Below are 13337 nucleotides of genomic sequence, written 5' to 3'. Positions count from 1 at the left end.
AGTTTTTCTTGTGCATATTCCTTTCTTGACTTTTCTCAGTTGATTAGTGGCCTTTGGGGGAAAGAAGGTTTGAAAAATTTCTCTTGAAAGATATTTCTTTCAAATTAAAATTTTAAGCCATAAGAAATGAAGATTTTCTAGTTCTGCATTCACAGTCTGGCTATTATTTATGCTTTGAATTCTTAATTGTTGTTGACTGAGGAGAGAATGACTTATGAGGAAGATTTCCCTTTTGCTTTTGGAAATGAAATTGTTTTAATGACATCCCATGATTTTATGTACCCTAGTGTGTCTTTTCCACAGTTATATTTCTTTTGAGCATAATAGTATCAGTGTTTTATAGACTATATATAGGAAGCATAAATTACCTACAGCTAATTTTTCTTTCCCTTTGAGGTACCAGCTTGTTTTCTAGTTTAGGTTATGTTCATGGTCATTATTTGAGTCTTGGTCTTTATTTTCTCTGTTACATTGGAAAAGAACGTTAAAGTCACTATCCTCTGTAGGTTTACTAGTAAGGTGAAGGTGTTATTAATAAGATACAAAGACTTGAGGAAATTTTGAGACTTAGAGATAACTTTGTGTTAGTACAGCATAGCCTTATGCTGTATCATGGGCTGGTTGCAGCAGCAGAGCTGTTAGAGGCTTTAGAGCCCAGGATAAGAATGTGCTAATAAACCAGTTGGAAAGTAATAGCGCCCCTGTTTTGAGAGAGATAATATATAAATATAGAACATAATTTTGGAAAAATCTAAAACTGGTATGCTGTCTTTTGTGAATATTTAATAAATATAAACCCAGCCAACTTTAATTGCACTTTTATTTATGTATTTTTAATTGACACAAAATAATTGTGTTAAAACATATTTATAGGGTAATTGTGATGTTTTGATATATACAACATAAAGCGATCAGATCTTTCATTTCTTTGTATTCTAATTATACTTTTATATTAATGAAATTACTTCTATTCAATGTATAGATTTAAAAGATATAATTAATAAATTAATGGTATATAATGACTTTTGAATGTCATAGAATTAGTAAAATTTCAACAGGACATTTAAGGACTTAACAAATTTATTTTCATGTTTGAAATAAATGTGAACACAAGATGTGAACACAGAATATGAAATTTGACAGAATTTGACTATAAATAGTTTTGATTAGAAATTGAGCTTTCAGTTTCAAAACCTATGAATTTAATAATGACTTAATCAACTACTAAATAAAACTGAATTTCTAGTTTAAGCTGCTAAGTGATCAAGCTTATTAAAGTCCATCTGAGGCTCAACAGATCCAGTTGGGTCTTTTAGACATTACTGTGAGTTTTTATATATCTGCCTGTCTTGAAGCAGGGGAGCTGTCATTTTCAAATTCATATTATTAGAACTTGCTTTGTGCTTTCTTCAATGAAATTTTCTTAAGTCCATTATTTCTTGAGATTTGTTTTCTGCCACTCAGTAATATTTAGTTACAGCTCTAGGAGAGACTTTATATTGAAAAGGGAATTCTAGTTCTCGTGAGGTTTTGCTCCAAGAATGTTTTATTCTCTAAAGAACTTGTGATTGAAAATGGTCAAGTGTATATTTTTTCTCAATACTTTAGGGGGCTTAACTGATTATATAATAATAATGATTGCCAGCATCAAATATGATTTAGCAAAGTGCTTTGATGGTTATGCTTTGTGGTGAAGGTAATATTTCTTGATAATATTTTTACTTCCAATGAACTATTAGGTTTGCTTTAGAAGAACATGTTTCTGATTTTGTAGGAGGTTTTCAAAACTAATGGGCTAGTAAATATTCTATTCTGAATTTTTACTTAAAAAAAAGATTGACTCCTGTTTTTCACCAAGAATAAGAGTAGTATTTATACATGGGTATTGTTTTTGCTAATATAAATATCACTTTCTGTTTCTCTTAGTGGCCCTTAAATTTTAATCCTAGTAAATAATTCATTGAGTACGTGTCTTTGTGTATTTAAATATTCCTTTTGGGAATTTATGGTATAGGCATAAAGCTTTTGCATTAAGTTTTTTGAAATTTATTTCTATATAAGTTAGTAAATTTTGGTAATCCAAATCTCATTTTTAACCTGGGGAAAAAAATGGTGTTGTATATATGTGTGTGAGAGAGAGAGCACGAGATCAAGAGAGAAATTTAGATGTTTAGGCCCATATTCAGATTGAATGGTAGCATCTGCTGAAAAATAAACTGATTGTTAAAGCTAAGTAAAGAAGGGTAACATTTCATTATGTGAGATAAGCAAGTGAGATCATGGAATACTGACATCCATGGAGGCAGCATAGGTAAACAAGGTGGTAGAGAACTAAGAGACTAGCTATCATTGATATGATCAGGGAAAAGCTGCTGATGGTGATGATAATGAAAGATACTTAGACCAAATTCTGTTTAGCTCAGTAAACTCTCTTTGAGCCCATACAAATGCACTGTGCATATAATGTTAACTAGATACAAGATATGATGAAAAGGCGAGCTGTGAGAGCAAAAGTATGTGATGCAGATTCTAGGCTCTGATGCTTCCTTGTTTTTACTTAAAATTTCCACATAATTGTTTAACATATATTTAAATAAAAAACTTAAAAGTTTTACTTGAGTTCAAAAATGTTCAGAAATTATAAGCACTGTGTATTAGTTGCAAAAGTTCAAACTATGTTTAAAATACTTATTTCATTAAAAACATCCATTGATGAAAGGCTTTTTTTAAACCTGCTTGTTTTTCTATTATTTTTAACCTTATTAAAGTTGTCCTTAATTGTTTTCATTGTTATTTATGACTTGAGTCAACTTTTTCCATAATCAGCAAGGCCCCTTTACCAATATTTAGGTATAAATATTTATATATCATTTTTATGTGTTTCTTCAAGGACTCACATTAGAAATTTTTATTTATATGCCTTTTTATTTGTGATACTCATGTTGAGTGAGCAAAAAAATGAGGGATGAGGGTTTGAAGGATGATAAAAAGAGAAGATGATTATGAAACAAACAAAAAAGAATGACATGTTAGAGTAAGCCAGAAATACTTTCAGTTCAGCAGTGTGAGAGGTATAGTACCCCAAGGTGCAAATAAAATTAGTTTGTTGTTATCTCATTTTTCTTTCTGGTTAAAAATATTTTATAACTGTTAGAAGCAAATGCTTGTTCCTTGGTACCAAAAAGAAGAACTAGTGCTCAGACAAGGAATTTTCTCTGCAAGGCAATTTTACTTTCTGCAGAAAGGGTACTTCTTGGAAGCCTGATTGTCATGAGAGCACCCTGAACAAAGAAAAGCATAGGTTTTTATCCCTGACACATTGAGTCCTTACTGCTGTGTCCTATCTCTGTTGGCTGGAGCTGAACTGCACAATCTAGACTAATCCTGATTGGCTAAAAACTTAAAACTTTCCTAAATACATAAATGAGTGATGGAGAACAAAGAAAGGAAGGGGGTTGTTTATGGGAAACTAGGAGAATAATAACATTTCCAAATAAGGAAGAGGTGTAGGCTGTAAGCTAGGAAATGCCTGGGCATGTTTGGACATGTCTGAGCAGGCTATAGGCCAGAACAAATAACTTGGTTAAAGTAAAAGGACATAGAATGTATTCATTCCCTTATTATATTTAACTGTATTTACATAGGGCTTAACAAAGAGTTATTAGCAAAAAGCAAGGAAACTTGAAGGAAGTTAGTTTTTAAAAGAAACTATTATTTCTAACACTTATTTATTCTTTAGCAAAAATAGAAACTTTGAAGAGGAACTTTTTACTTTTCACATATCCAATATTGACTCCTCTTTCATAATACATTAAGATTTGTTGGCTGGGCATGGTGGCTCATGCCTGTAATCCTAGCACTTTGAGAGGCCAAGGCAAGCGGATCACAAGGTCAGGAGTTCAAGACCATCCTGGCCAACAAGGTGAAACCCTGTCTCTACTAAAAATACAAAAATTAGCTGGGCATGGTGGCAGGTGCCTATAATCCTGGCTACTTGGGAGGCTGAGGCAGGAGAATCATATGAACCCAGAAGTTGGAGGTTGCAGTGAGCTGAGATCACGCCATTGCACTCCAGCCGGGGTGACAGGGTGAGATTCCATCTCAAAAAAAAAAAAAATTGTTAATCACAACATTTTTTGAACTTTCTTTGAATATTTTGATATTTTTAGTCGCCTGTCTACACTGGTTGTAGATTCATCTCATCATCACAGCATCTAAATTAGTCCTTGGTTCATGGTGGGTCATGAGTAAATGTTCATCTAAACATCATCGGGTTAGCCAACATAGCATTAAGGGACCTTTAATCCTAGGGCAACAAATTCCATATGTGAGTTTTGTCTGAGGCAAATAAGTGAGTCCTTTTATCCTCCAATTCTTTTAAACTTCTGGGGATGTTTAGCATTATAGAATTTGTTGTGCCAATAATTTATCATTAACCTAAACTTATTCTTTATGTCACATGACAAAATATGTTAATAAAAAATTAGAAACAATATTTTACCTTCAGTTAGTACTTTGTTTTCAGCTCAACAGTTTTGTTTATTTAGCTAATGAATTCTGTTTTTATTCTCAAATTCCTTGTATATTAACAGGCTGTTAAGAGAACTAGCAACTTTGGGAACAAAATTTAAATAAAAGCATAGGCCAGGTGTCATGGCTGATACCTATAATCCCAGCACTGTAAGAGGCTAAAGCAGGAGGACTGTTGAGCCCAGGAGTTTAAGACCAGCCTGAGCAACAAACATAGTGAGATTCTCATATCTACAAAAAAATTAAAAAATTAGCTGGATGTGTTGACATGTGCCTGTAGTCCTAGCTACTTGGGAGGCTGAGATAGGAGGATTGCTTGAGCCTGGGAGGTTGAGGCTGCAGTAAGCCATGATTATGCCAATGCGCTCCAGGCTGGGGCACAAAGTGAGACCCTGTCTCAAAAATAAACAAATAAATAAATAAATAAAATCACAATTCATCACTTAAAAAACAAAACAAAACCCTGATACTCTCACTGTATGAATGAAGAGTGGAAGCTTCATTAATAAAACTGAAACAATTTGTTAGAAAAAAAACTTGTCAACTGTAAAACAAGTTCATTATGTAATTATTAAATATAAGCTAACTTTCTAATGGCTATATTATTTATAAGACTATTAGCCAGATATCTCTGTAGAATGATTTAAAAATTATATTAATAATTATAAATGTAATAGTAATTTTCAGGTAGATGAACATCTTTTTAAGCCTGATGAGTGAGTAAATCTCTTCTTTGTTCTTTGAAAAATTTTACACTATTCAATCTTTTCTGCCTAATTTGACCTTAATTTTGATCTTATATTATAACGGTGTGAAAATATTAGCTCATATTTTGGTTAAGATTGAGCCCTATACTTGAAAGAGAGTTATTGTTGAACTAAGAGTTGAATTGAATCTTTATATTAAGCTCACTCCAAGTATGCAGTTTATCTGGCTTTCTATATATATATATTCCCGTAAATGTTTATACCTTGATATTGATGGGGACTTCACTTCAGTCAGCTGGCATAATAAAAAGAACATAAATTTTGGAGGCATATTGATCTGCGTTTTAATCCCAGGCCTATCTCATTTTAATTGTGTGACTTTAGTGATATTCTTTCTCTGGATCCATTTGCCCATTTGTAAAATGGTGCTAACAGTCTCAGTCATGCAGGGTTTTTGACAAGCATTAAATATGTTAAATGTTTCAAAATAGCAGAGGATGGAAAAAAGAATACCATGCGCCTGATTAAAAAAAAGAACCGGAGTGAATATACTGATGACAGACAAAATAGACTTTAGAATAAAAATGTTACTGGAGATAAAGAGGGACATCTCATATTGTTAAAAGGGTCAATCCACTAGAAAGATCTAACAATTATAAACAGGTATACACCTAATAACAGATCTCCAAACTATTTGAAGCAAAACCTGACATTATTGAAGGGAGAAATAGACAACAATAATATTGGGGGACTTCAGTACCCCCCTTTCAGTAATGGGTAGAATGAGGAAGAATATCAATAAATAAATAGAAGACTCAACAGTACTGTAAATAAATTAGACCTTACATATATCTGTAGAACACCACACCCATTAGCAAGAGAACACACATTCTTCTGAAGTGTACATGAAATATTCTTGTGGATAGATCATATGTTAGGCCATGAAACGAGCCTCAATGAATTTAAAATGATTGAAATCATACAAAGTATCTTCTCTGACCATAATGAAATTATATTAGAAATTGATAACAGAAGACAACAGAGGAAATATTTACAAATATGTGAAAATTAGACAACACACTCCTAAATAGCCAATGAGTCTAGAAGAAATCACAAGGGAATTAGAAAACACTTCGAGATGAGTGAAATAAAAAGACAACATACCAAACTTTGTAGGATGCAGCTAACATCATGCTTAAGAGGGAAACTTATAATCATCTATATTAAAAAAAAAATAGTGGAGCATGGTGGTGCAAACCTGTAGTCACAGCTACTTGGAAGGCTGAGGTGGGAGGATTTCTTGAGTCCAAGAGTTTGAGACTAGCCTGGGCAACATAGTGAGACCCCCATCTTTAAAAAAAAAATCCTCAAATCAATAACCTAACATTTCACTGTAAGAAATGAAAAAAGGAGCAAACTAAACCCAAAAACAAGTGGAAGAATAGAAACAGTAAAGACTAACAAGGAAATAAAAAAATAGAGAAAATCAATGAAATCAAAAGATGATTCTTTGAAAAGATAACTAAATTCATAACACTTAGCTACACTCATCAAAAAAAGAGAAGAGATTCAAATTATTGAAATCATGAACAAAAGGGGAATATAACTACTGACCATGCAGAAATGGAAATAATTGTAAGAGAATACTCTGAAAAACTGTATACCAATAAGTTAGGTAATTTAAAATGGACAAATTTCTAGAAAGATACAAATTACCAAAACTGGTTAAGAAGAAACAGAAAGTCAATGCTGTAGCATGGTGTCTTAGAATATCAAATACAAAAAAAATCAAAAGAGATTGAATTAGTAATCAAAAAACTCTGACAAAGAAAAGCCCAGGCCTAGACAGCTTTACTGATAAATTCATTTAAATGTTTCAGAACAGTTACCACCAATTCTTCATAATTTTTGCAAAAATAGAAGAGGAGATAACACTTCCCATATCATTCTGTGAAGTCAGTATTATTACCTTGATATAAAAGCCAAATATACTAAAAGCAAAAAAAAAACTACCGACTAGTATTCCTTTTGAATATAGATGCCCAAATTCTGAAAACTGTACTAGCAAGCAATCCAGCAAGATATAAAAAAGATATTACACCATGATAAAGTAAGATTTATCTCAGGAATGTAATACTGGTTTAACTCCTGAAAATCAACTAATGTAATAAATTACAGAAGCCAGATGATTATCTCAATAGACACAGAAAAACATTTGATAAAATGCAGCATCCTTTTATGGTAAAAATGCTCAACAAACTAGCAATAGAAGGAAACCTTCTACTCAACCTGATGAAGAGCATCTATGGAAAACCTACATCTGACATCACAGTTAATGGTGAAAGACTTAATACTTTCACCATAAGATCAGGAATAAGACAAGGATGTACACTCTCACCATGTCTGCTCAACATTTTACTGGAGGTTCTAGCCAATGGCAATAGCCAAGAAGAAGAAATAAAAGGCATCAGTTTTGGAAAGGAAGAAGTAAATTATCTTTTTGCAGATGACATAATCCTGTATAAATTAGAAAATCCTAAGGAATCCACACATACAGAGACAATTATTAGAGCTAATAAATGAGTTTAGCAGAGTTGTAGGATACAATGCATGGTCAACTTAGGAAAGCAGTTGTATTTCTGTAACTAGCAATGAGCAATTCAAAAATGAAATTAAGGAAACAATTCTATTGACAATAAAATAATAAAGAATGTAATTCTTAGGAATAATTTGACAAAAGAAGCATAAAACTTATCTTTTGAAAACTGTAATTTATCATGGAAAGAAATTAAACAAGGTCAAAACAAATGGAAAAATATCTCATGTTCATGTAAGACTTAATACTGGTAAGATGTTAGTACTCCCTAGATTGATGGTTTAATATAATCTCTATCAAAATCTCAGTTGACTTTTTGGAAGACAGCTATGTTTACCACTGTACCACCACTGAACTTTTAGTTGGCTTTTTGCAGAAATTAACAAGCAGATTCTAAAATACATAGGGAAAATAAAAAAAAGTTTATGTGGATGAATCCTAACAGATTTTTCTGTTGATAACATGCTATAATTAATTTAACTACTTAATACTTATTTTAGAAACGAGGTTTTACCTAGGGGAAACACTGGGGATACACTGGTGAGGACAAAAACAAAGAGACATTTACTCCCTTCATGGACCTTAAATTCTATGAGATGGACACATTAATGAAAGACCAACTCAAATAAAAGTGAATCATAATTGTGATAAGTGCTTGGATGAATGTGATAGAGAATTGATATAGTCAGGGAGGTAAAGGACAGTTTTTCTGAGAAAGTGATAATTGAGCTGACATCTAACCAAAGAGTGATTAATTTTATATATTTTACAGATGTAAGTTTGTCATATAATATCCTTCCATTTTTTTTCTGTATCTACCAACATACCTTTCACATCAACTTTTAAATGTGCTTAAGTTTCTCATATATTAAACAAAAACAAAACTCTTCTCTGACCTTTTCCTGCTTTATAACTACTACCCTTTATCTCACCTTCCTTCTTACCAAGAAAAAGTTGTCTAAACTTCCTGTTTCTATTTATACATCTCTCAAGAAAAAAATTCAGGCTTACTTCTTAACCTTCTTTAACCTAGTCCAGTCTATGTTATAATTATTATAACACAGTGAAACATTTCACCCAGGTCACCAATGACTTCCAAACCCAGGAGACACCTTTTAGTCTCCATTTTGCTTCACTATTCTGTCATATTGGGCATGATTGACAGCTGTCTTCTTGAACTTCTTGAAATGTTCCTTTATCTTGGTTTTCATGACATTATTCCCTTTCTGTTTTTCTTCTTCTTTTTTTAGTTTTCTTTGCTGACTTCTTTTCTAGTTATTAAATTGCTGGAGTTCCTTAAGACTTGTCCTAGGCTCTTTTCATTTCCCATCAAACACTTTAAGGCAAGTTTCAGACAGTATTTATAGATGATTCCCAAACCTATAGCTGACCCTACTTCTAAGATGTATACTAATTATATTCAGCCACCTCCCATATTTTTCTACTTTATTTGTCATTTGTTTATTCAGATATATTTATTTGCGACCCGTTATTTGACAGGCGTTGTGCTGGTGCGGAGTGTCTTACGTATCTCTAATGAAACATGATTAAAACAGAATTCATGGTTGATATCTCCTGCCAAAAACAAGCAAGCGAGTAAACAAACAAAAATAGCCAAAACAAGGCCCTCTTTCCCATCATTGTTCTGATTCAACTATTGAAATCCATCCAGTTCATCTAACTTAAATTAAACCTTGGGATCGGTCTCAACTTTTCTTTATCTGAGTACTTCCCTTTTCCTCATCCAATCCAATCCAGTTCAATCCATTCCAATCAATGTGGTCTAACCTACTGCAATTTTACTAAAGTGTGGTTGTTCTACCTTCTAAGTCTCTGTCCAGTGCTTCCATTCTCTACCTCTGCTTCCCTTTTCACTGTTAATACCCTAGACCAAGCTACTATCATGTGACTGCTGCAGTAATTTCAAATTGGTCTTAACTGTCTTCACTTTTGACTGCCATTTGGCGACTTGCCATATGACTGCAGTCATGATTTTTTAAGTGTTCCATAATTCCGCTGTCTCAGTTTTCTTATCTGTAAAATTGGGATAAGAATAGCCTTTCCATCATAGGGTTACTGTAAGGATAAAATGAATTATTATATATAAAATACTTAGAACAGTGCCAGGCACTAAGTCCTCAGTAAATTGTTAATAATACCTTGTACAGTGTTATATTAAGCCAAGTAAAAGGTATGATTAAGAGAGAAAGATGGTTTATTAATAATAGATTTGAATGGAATAATTATCTTGTTTATACTTAATTGTGTTATATATGTTCACACTAAAAACCTGCAGCTCTTTTAATACATGACCTTATTATGTGTAATGTTTTTCATAATTAAAAGGCTAAGAAGCACCAGGCCTTCCTAGTAGAGACATGTGAAAATAACGTGAAAGAATTGGAATCGATCTTGGACAGCTTTACTGTGTCGGGCCAGTGGACATCAGGTTAGTTGAAGGTATAAAATGACAGATGCATCTGTCAGTGTTCCAAAGTCACTACATTTTGGGAATTCTGCAGATGCCTCTTATAGTCCCTCATCTCAACATGTTTTGATTTGATGACATGATAAGAGCAGTTCTCACAGCAGTCAGTTGGCCTAGCTGGCTGAGAAAGGGTGACGGAATGTGGACCTGCTGTTGTCCTCCCAGAACTTGATTTACAAGTGTTGGGGTCTGTGTGATTGGACAGACAAGGGCTCACTTGCTGTGTTCTGAATCCAACTGAGAAAAAAGTCCTTACAGTATACCTGCAAGGGGAACAGATGTTTCGATCAAACTGAGCCAAATTCTGAGGCAACCTTCAGCAACTTAAAGGTCATGCATTTAAAAGGTTATGTAGGACACAGGCTGTAGCATAGTGCATGTTCTATACTTTCCAAGCCGGTTTTCTAAGCTGGTTTTCATTTCATACTGTCATATACATATACTGTCCAGATAAGAATGCTTAGGTAAAATATTGTAGTTGTAGTTTCAGCCCACTTCATATGATAAAGAGCTATAGAATTATATATTCATTAGGTAGACATATTTTGAGAACTAGCAAAAGCAATGGTTGGCTAATGAATTCTGTTCACTATTTCCACTTTCTTAGTGTTTTGTGTATATGTTATTTGTGTTATAGTAGCTTTGACATAAATACTTTTACTTTTCTACCTCAGTTTTCTTTTGTCATTTGTTCATTCAAATATATTTATTTGCGACCCGTTATTTGACGGGCATTGTGCTGGTGCAGAGTATCTTATGTATCTCTAATAGAATATGATTAAAACAGAATTCATGATTGACACCTCCTACCAAAAACAAGCAAGCATGTAAACAAACAAAAATAGCCAAAAAAGGCCCTCTCTCCTGTCATTGTTCTGATTCAACTTCTGAAATCTGTGTCAGCTTTGAATTATTTGGTGGTCTTCTAACACACAGTTCTGTTCTTCAAAAGACACATAAAATTAAATATCCTCACTCTTAAAAATTGAGCTGCAGGATTTTTTTAAAAAAATTCTTTTTAAAAGAATCTAACAGCAATTTGGCAAATAAGTTCTTTAGAGAGCTCTTAAGTTCAGGAAGTTTGTTGTCCTTGAAAACTTGGAAGTCATCAAGGCTCATGTTTTACCTTGTGGATCTGTAGATTTCTCAGTTGGTAAGCTGTTAGAAATGTAGTGTGCTTTGCTATTGTCTATGTTTAAGTCTCTGTGTTTTTAGCTTTTATGAAATTAATGTGTAACTATCTTTGTTTTTATTTAAACTTTTCCCAAAAGCATTAGCATTCATAATTTGTTATCATGGACAAATCAAAGGATATAAAAGTGTCACAAAAGTAGATATCGGTTTCCAGTTTCAATTATATTTGTTACAGCTTTGGAGGAGAAAATTTTCCTTTACACTGGTATGTTTTTATTATTGAGATGTATCAGTGCTGTTTAATGGTATTAGGATTCTTTACAAATTATTAAATATTGTAACAGTATATCATATGCCTCAATATTATTTTAAATATTTCTTCAGAGTTGAATTACAAAAGCTAAGAATAATGTGATCATGTCTCCTTTGAGTTTTCAAGTACAACAGTTGGTAACAAAGCAACTTATAAGTTATTACTGAGCCTACAGAGTTTTCTATTAAAATTTTTTATTTTTATTCTTATCTTTAGTAACCATCCTTTTTATCTTCCTAATTTTCTGTTACAGATGCATGCTTTGTATATTACAGGGAATGTGTTCCCAGAAAGGACTGTACTGAATTAGTGATTTTTGGATTGTGACAGATCTTGTGCTGATTTTTCTCTCTTTTACACCTTTCTCCCCTCACTGATCCATTCTCCTCTGCTCTCTATTTCTCTGTGTGCCTTGGGAGGCTGATTTCTGTGGATCTGGGTTACTTTGCCTTCTGGCTTCTGATTGGGTTTGGACAGTAGGTGCACCCACAGGGGATTAAGGGGGTGAGAGAAGACAGCAGTCAAGGTATTTATTTCCTCTGCTCCATTGCATTTTTGGCAGTGGCTTCATTTTTCAGCAGCCACAGTGCCTGTCGGGAGGACCCTCTTTTCATGACTGTGGCTCTCGTTGGACTATGGTGACATTCTCTCCACTTGACCTTTTAAGCTAAGGCATAATATTTGTTTTCCACTCTTGTTTGCTCTTGGTACCTCATCATACTTTTTTGGGTTTGTTAACCTGTACACATTTCTATAGTCTTTTCGTTAAATTCTCTTGCTGATGACCTCTTATTTAATTTACATCCTGATTGATTTACATACCTGCTTGGGACCTGGTTTCATTCCCACTTTGGCTTGCATTAAAACAGCTCTGGTCTTTATAATGGACTCCCTTTCTGCTCAGATTGGGTTTTTGTTACATAAACAAGAAAGTGAGTCACAAATTTTTTGGCTTCCTAGTGTGTATAAATGTTATGTATATACTATACTGTAGTCCAATAAGTTGTGGTAAGATTATTTCTAAAAAAATGCACATACCTTAATTAAAAAATACATTATTGGCAAAAAGTGCTAATAATCATCTGAGCCTTCAGCAAGTCATAATCTTTTTGCTGGTGGAGAGTCTTGGCTTGATGTTGATGGCTACTGACTGGTCAGGGTGGTGGTGGCTGAAGGTTGGGATAACTGTGGCAATTTCTTTTGGTTACCTAAAAAATGGGTACATAATAATTTTACATATTTATATACAGATTTATGGTATGCATGTAATATTTTGATACATTCATAAAATATGTGTAATCATCAAATCAGGGTATTTAAGATAGCGCTCACCTTGAACATTTATCATTTCTTTCTATTGGGAACATTTCAAATCTTCTGGCTATTTTGAAATATAAAATATATTGTTGTTAACTGTAGTCACCCTACTATGCTATTGAACTCTAGAACTTATTCATTCTATCTAACTGCATGTTTATACCCATTAATCTACCTCTCTTCAATACCACCATCCACATCGCCACTAGTAATCACCATCTACTCTCTACCTCTGTGAGATCCACTTTTTTA

At 33.2% G+C, this 13337-nt stretch overlaps 1 protein-coding gene across 7 annotated transcripts in view; it reads left to right on the top strand.

The window, feature by feature from the left end:
* The window catches only part of CCDC171 (coiled-coil domain containing 171), a 394070-nt gene that overhangs the window by 85925 nt on the left and 294808 nt on the right, over positions 1 to 13337 (top strand). For all 7 annotated transcript variants that reach the window (XM_032300135.1, XM_032300136.1, XM_032300142.1 and 4 more), the window contains one exon: positions 10180 to 10282. In XM_032300135.1, the coding sequence (XP_032156026.1) occupies positions 10180 to 10282 (103 nt within the window). The remainder of the gene's footprint in view (positions 1 to 10179; positions 10283 to 13337) is intronic.

The sequence above is a fragment of the Sapajus apella genome, unplaced genomic scaffold (genome assembly GCF_009761245.1).
Source record: "Sapajus apella isolate SASKATOON/1434 unplaced genomic scaffold, GSC_monkey_1.0 scaffold42, whole genome shotgun sequence".
NCBI lineage: Eukaryota > Metazoa > Chordata > Mammalia > Primates > Cebidae > Sapajus > Sapajus apella.
This window is presented reverse-complemented; position numbering and strand designations above follow the sequence as displayed.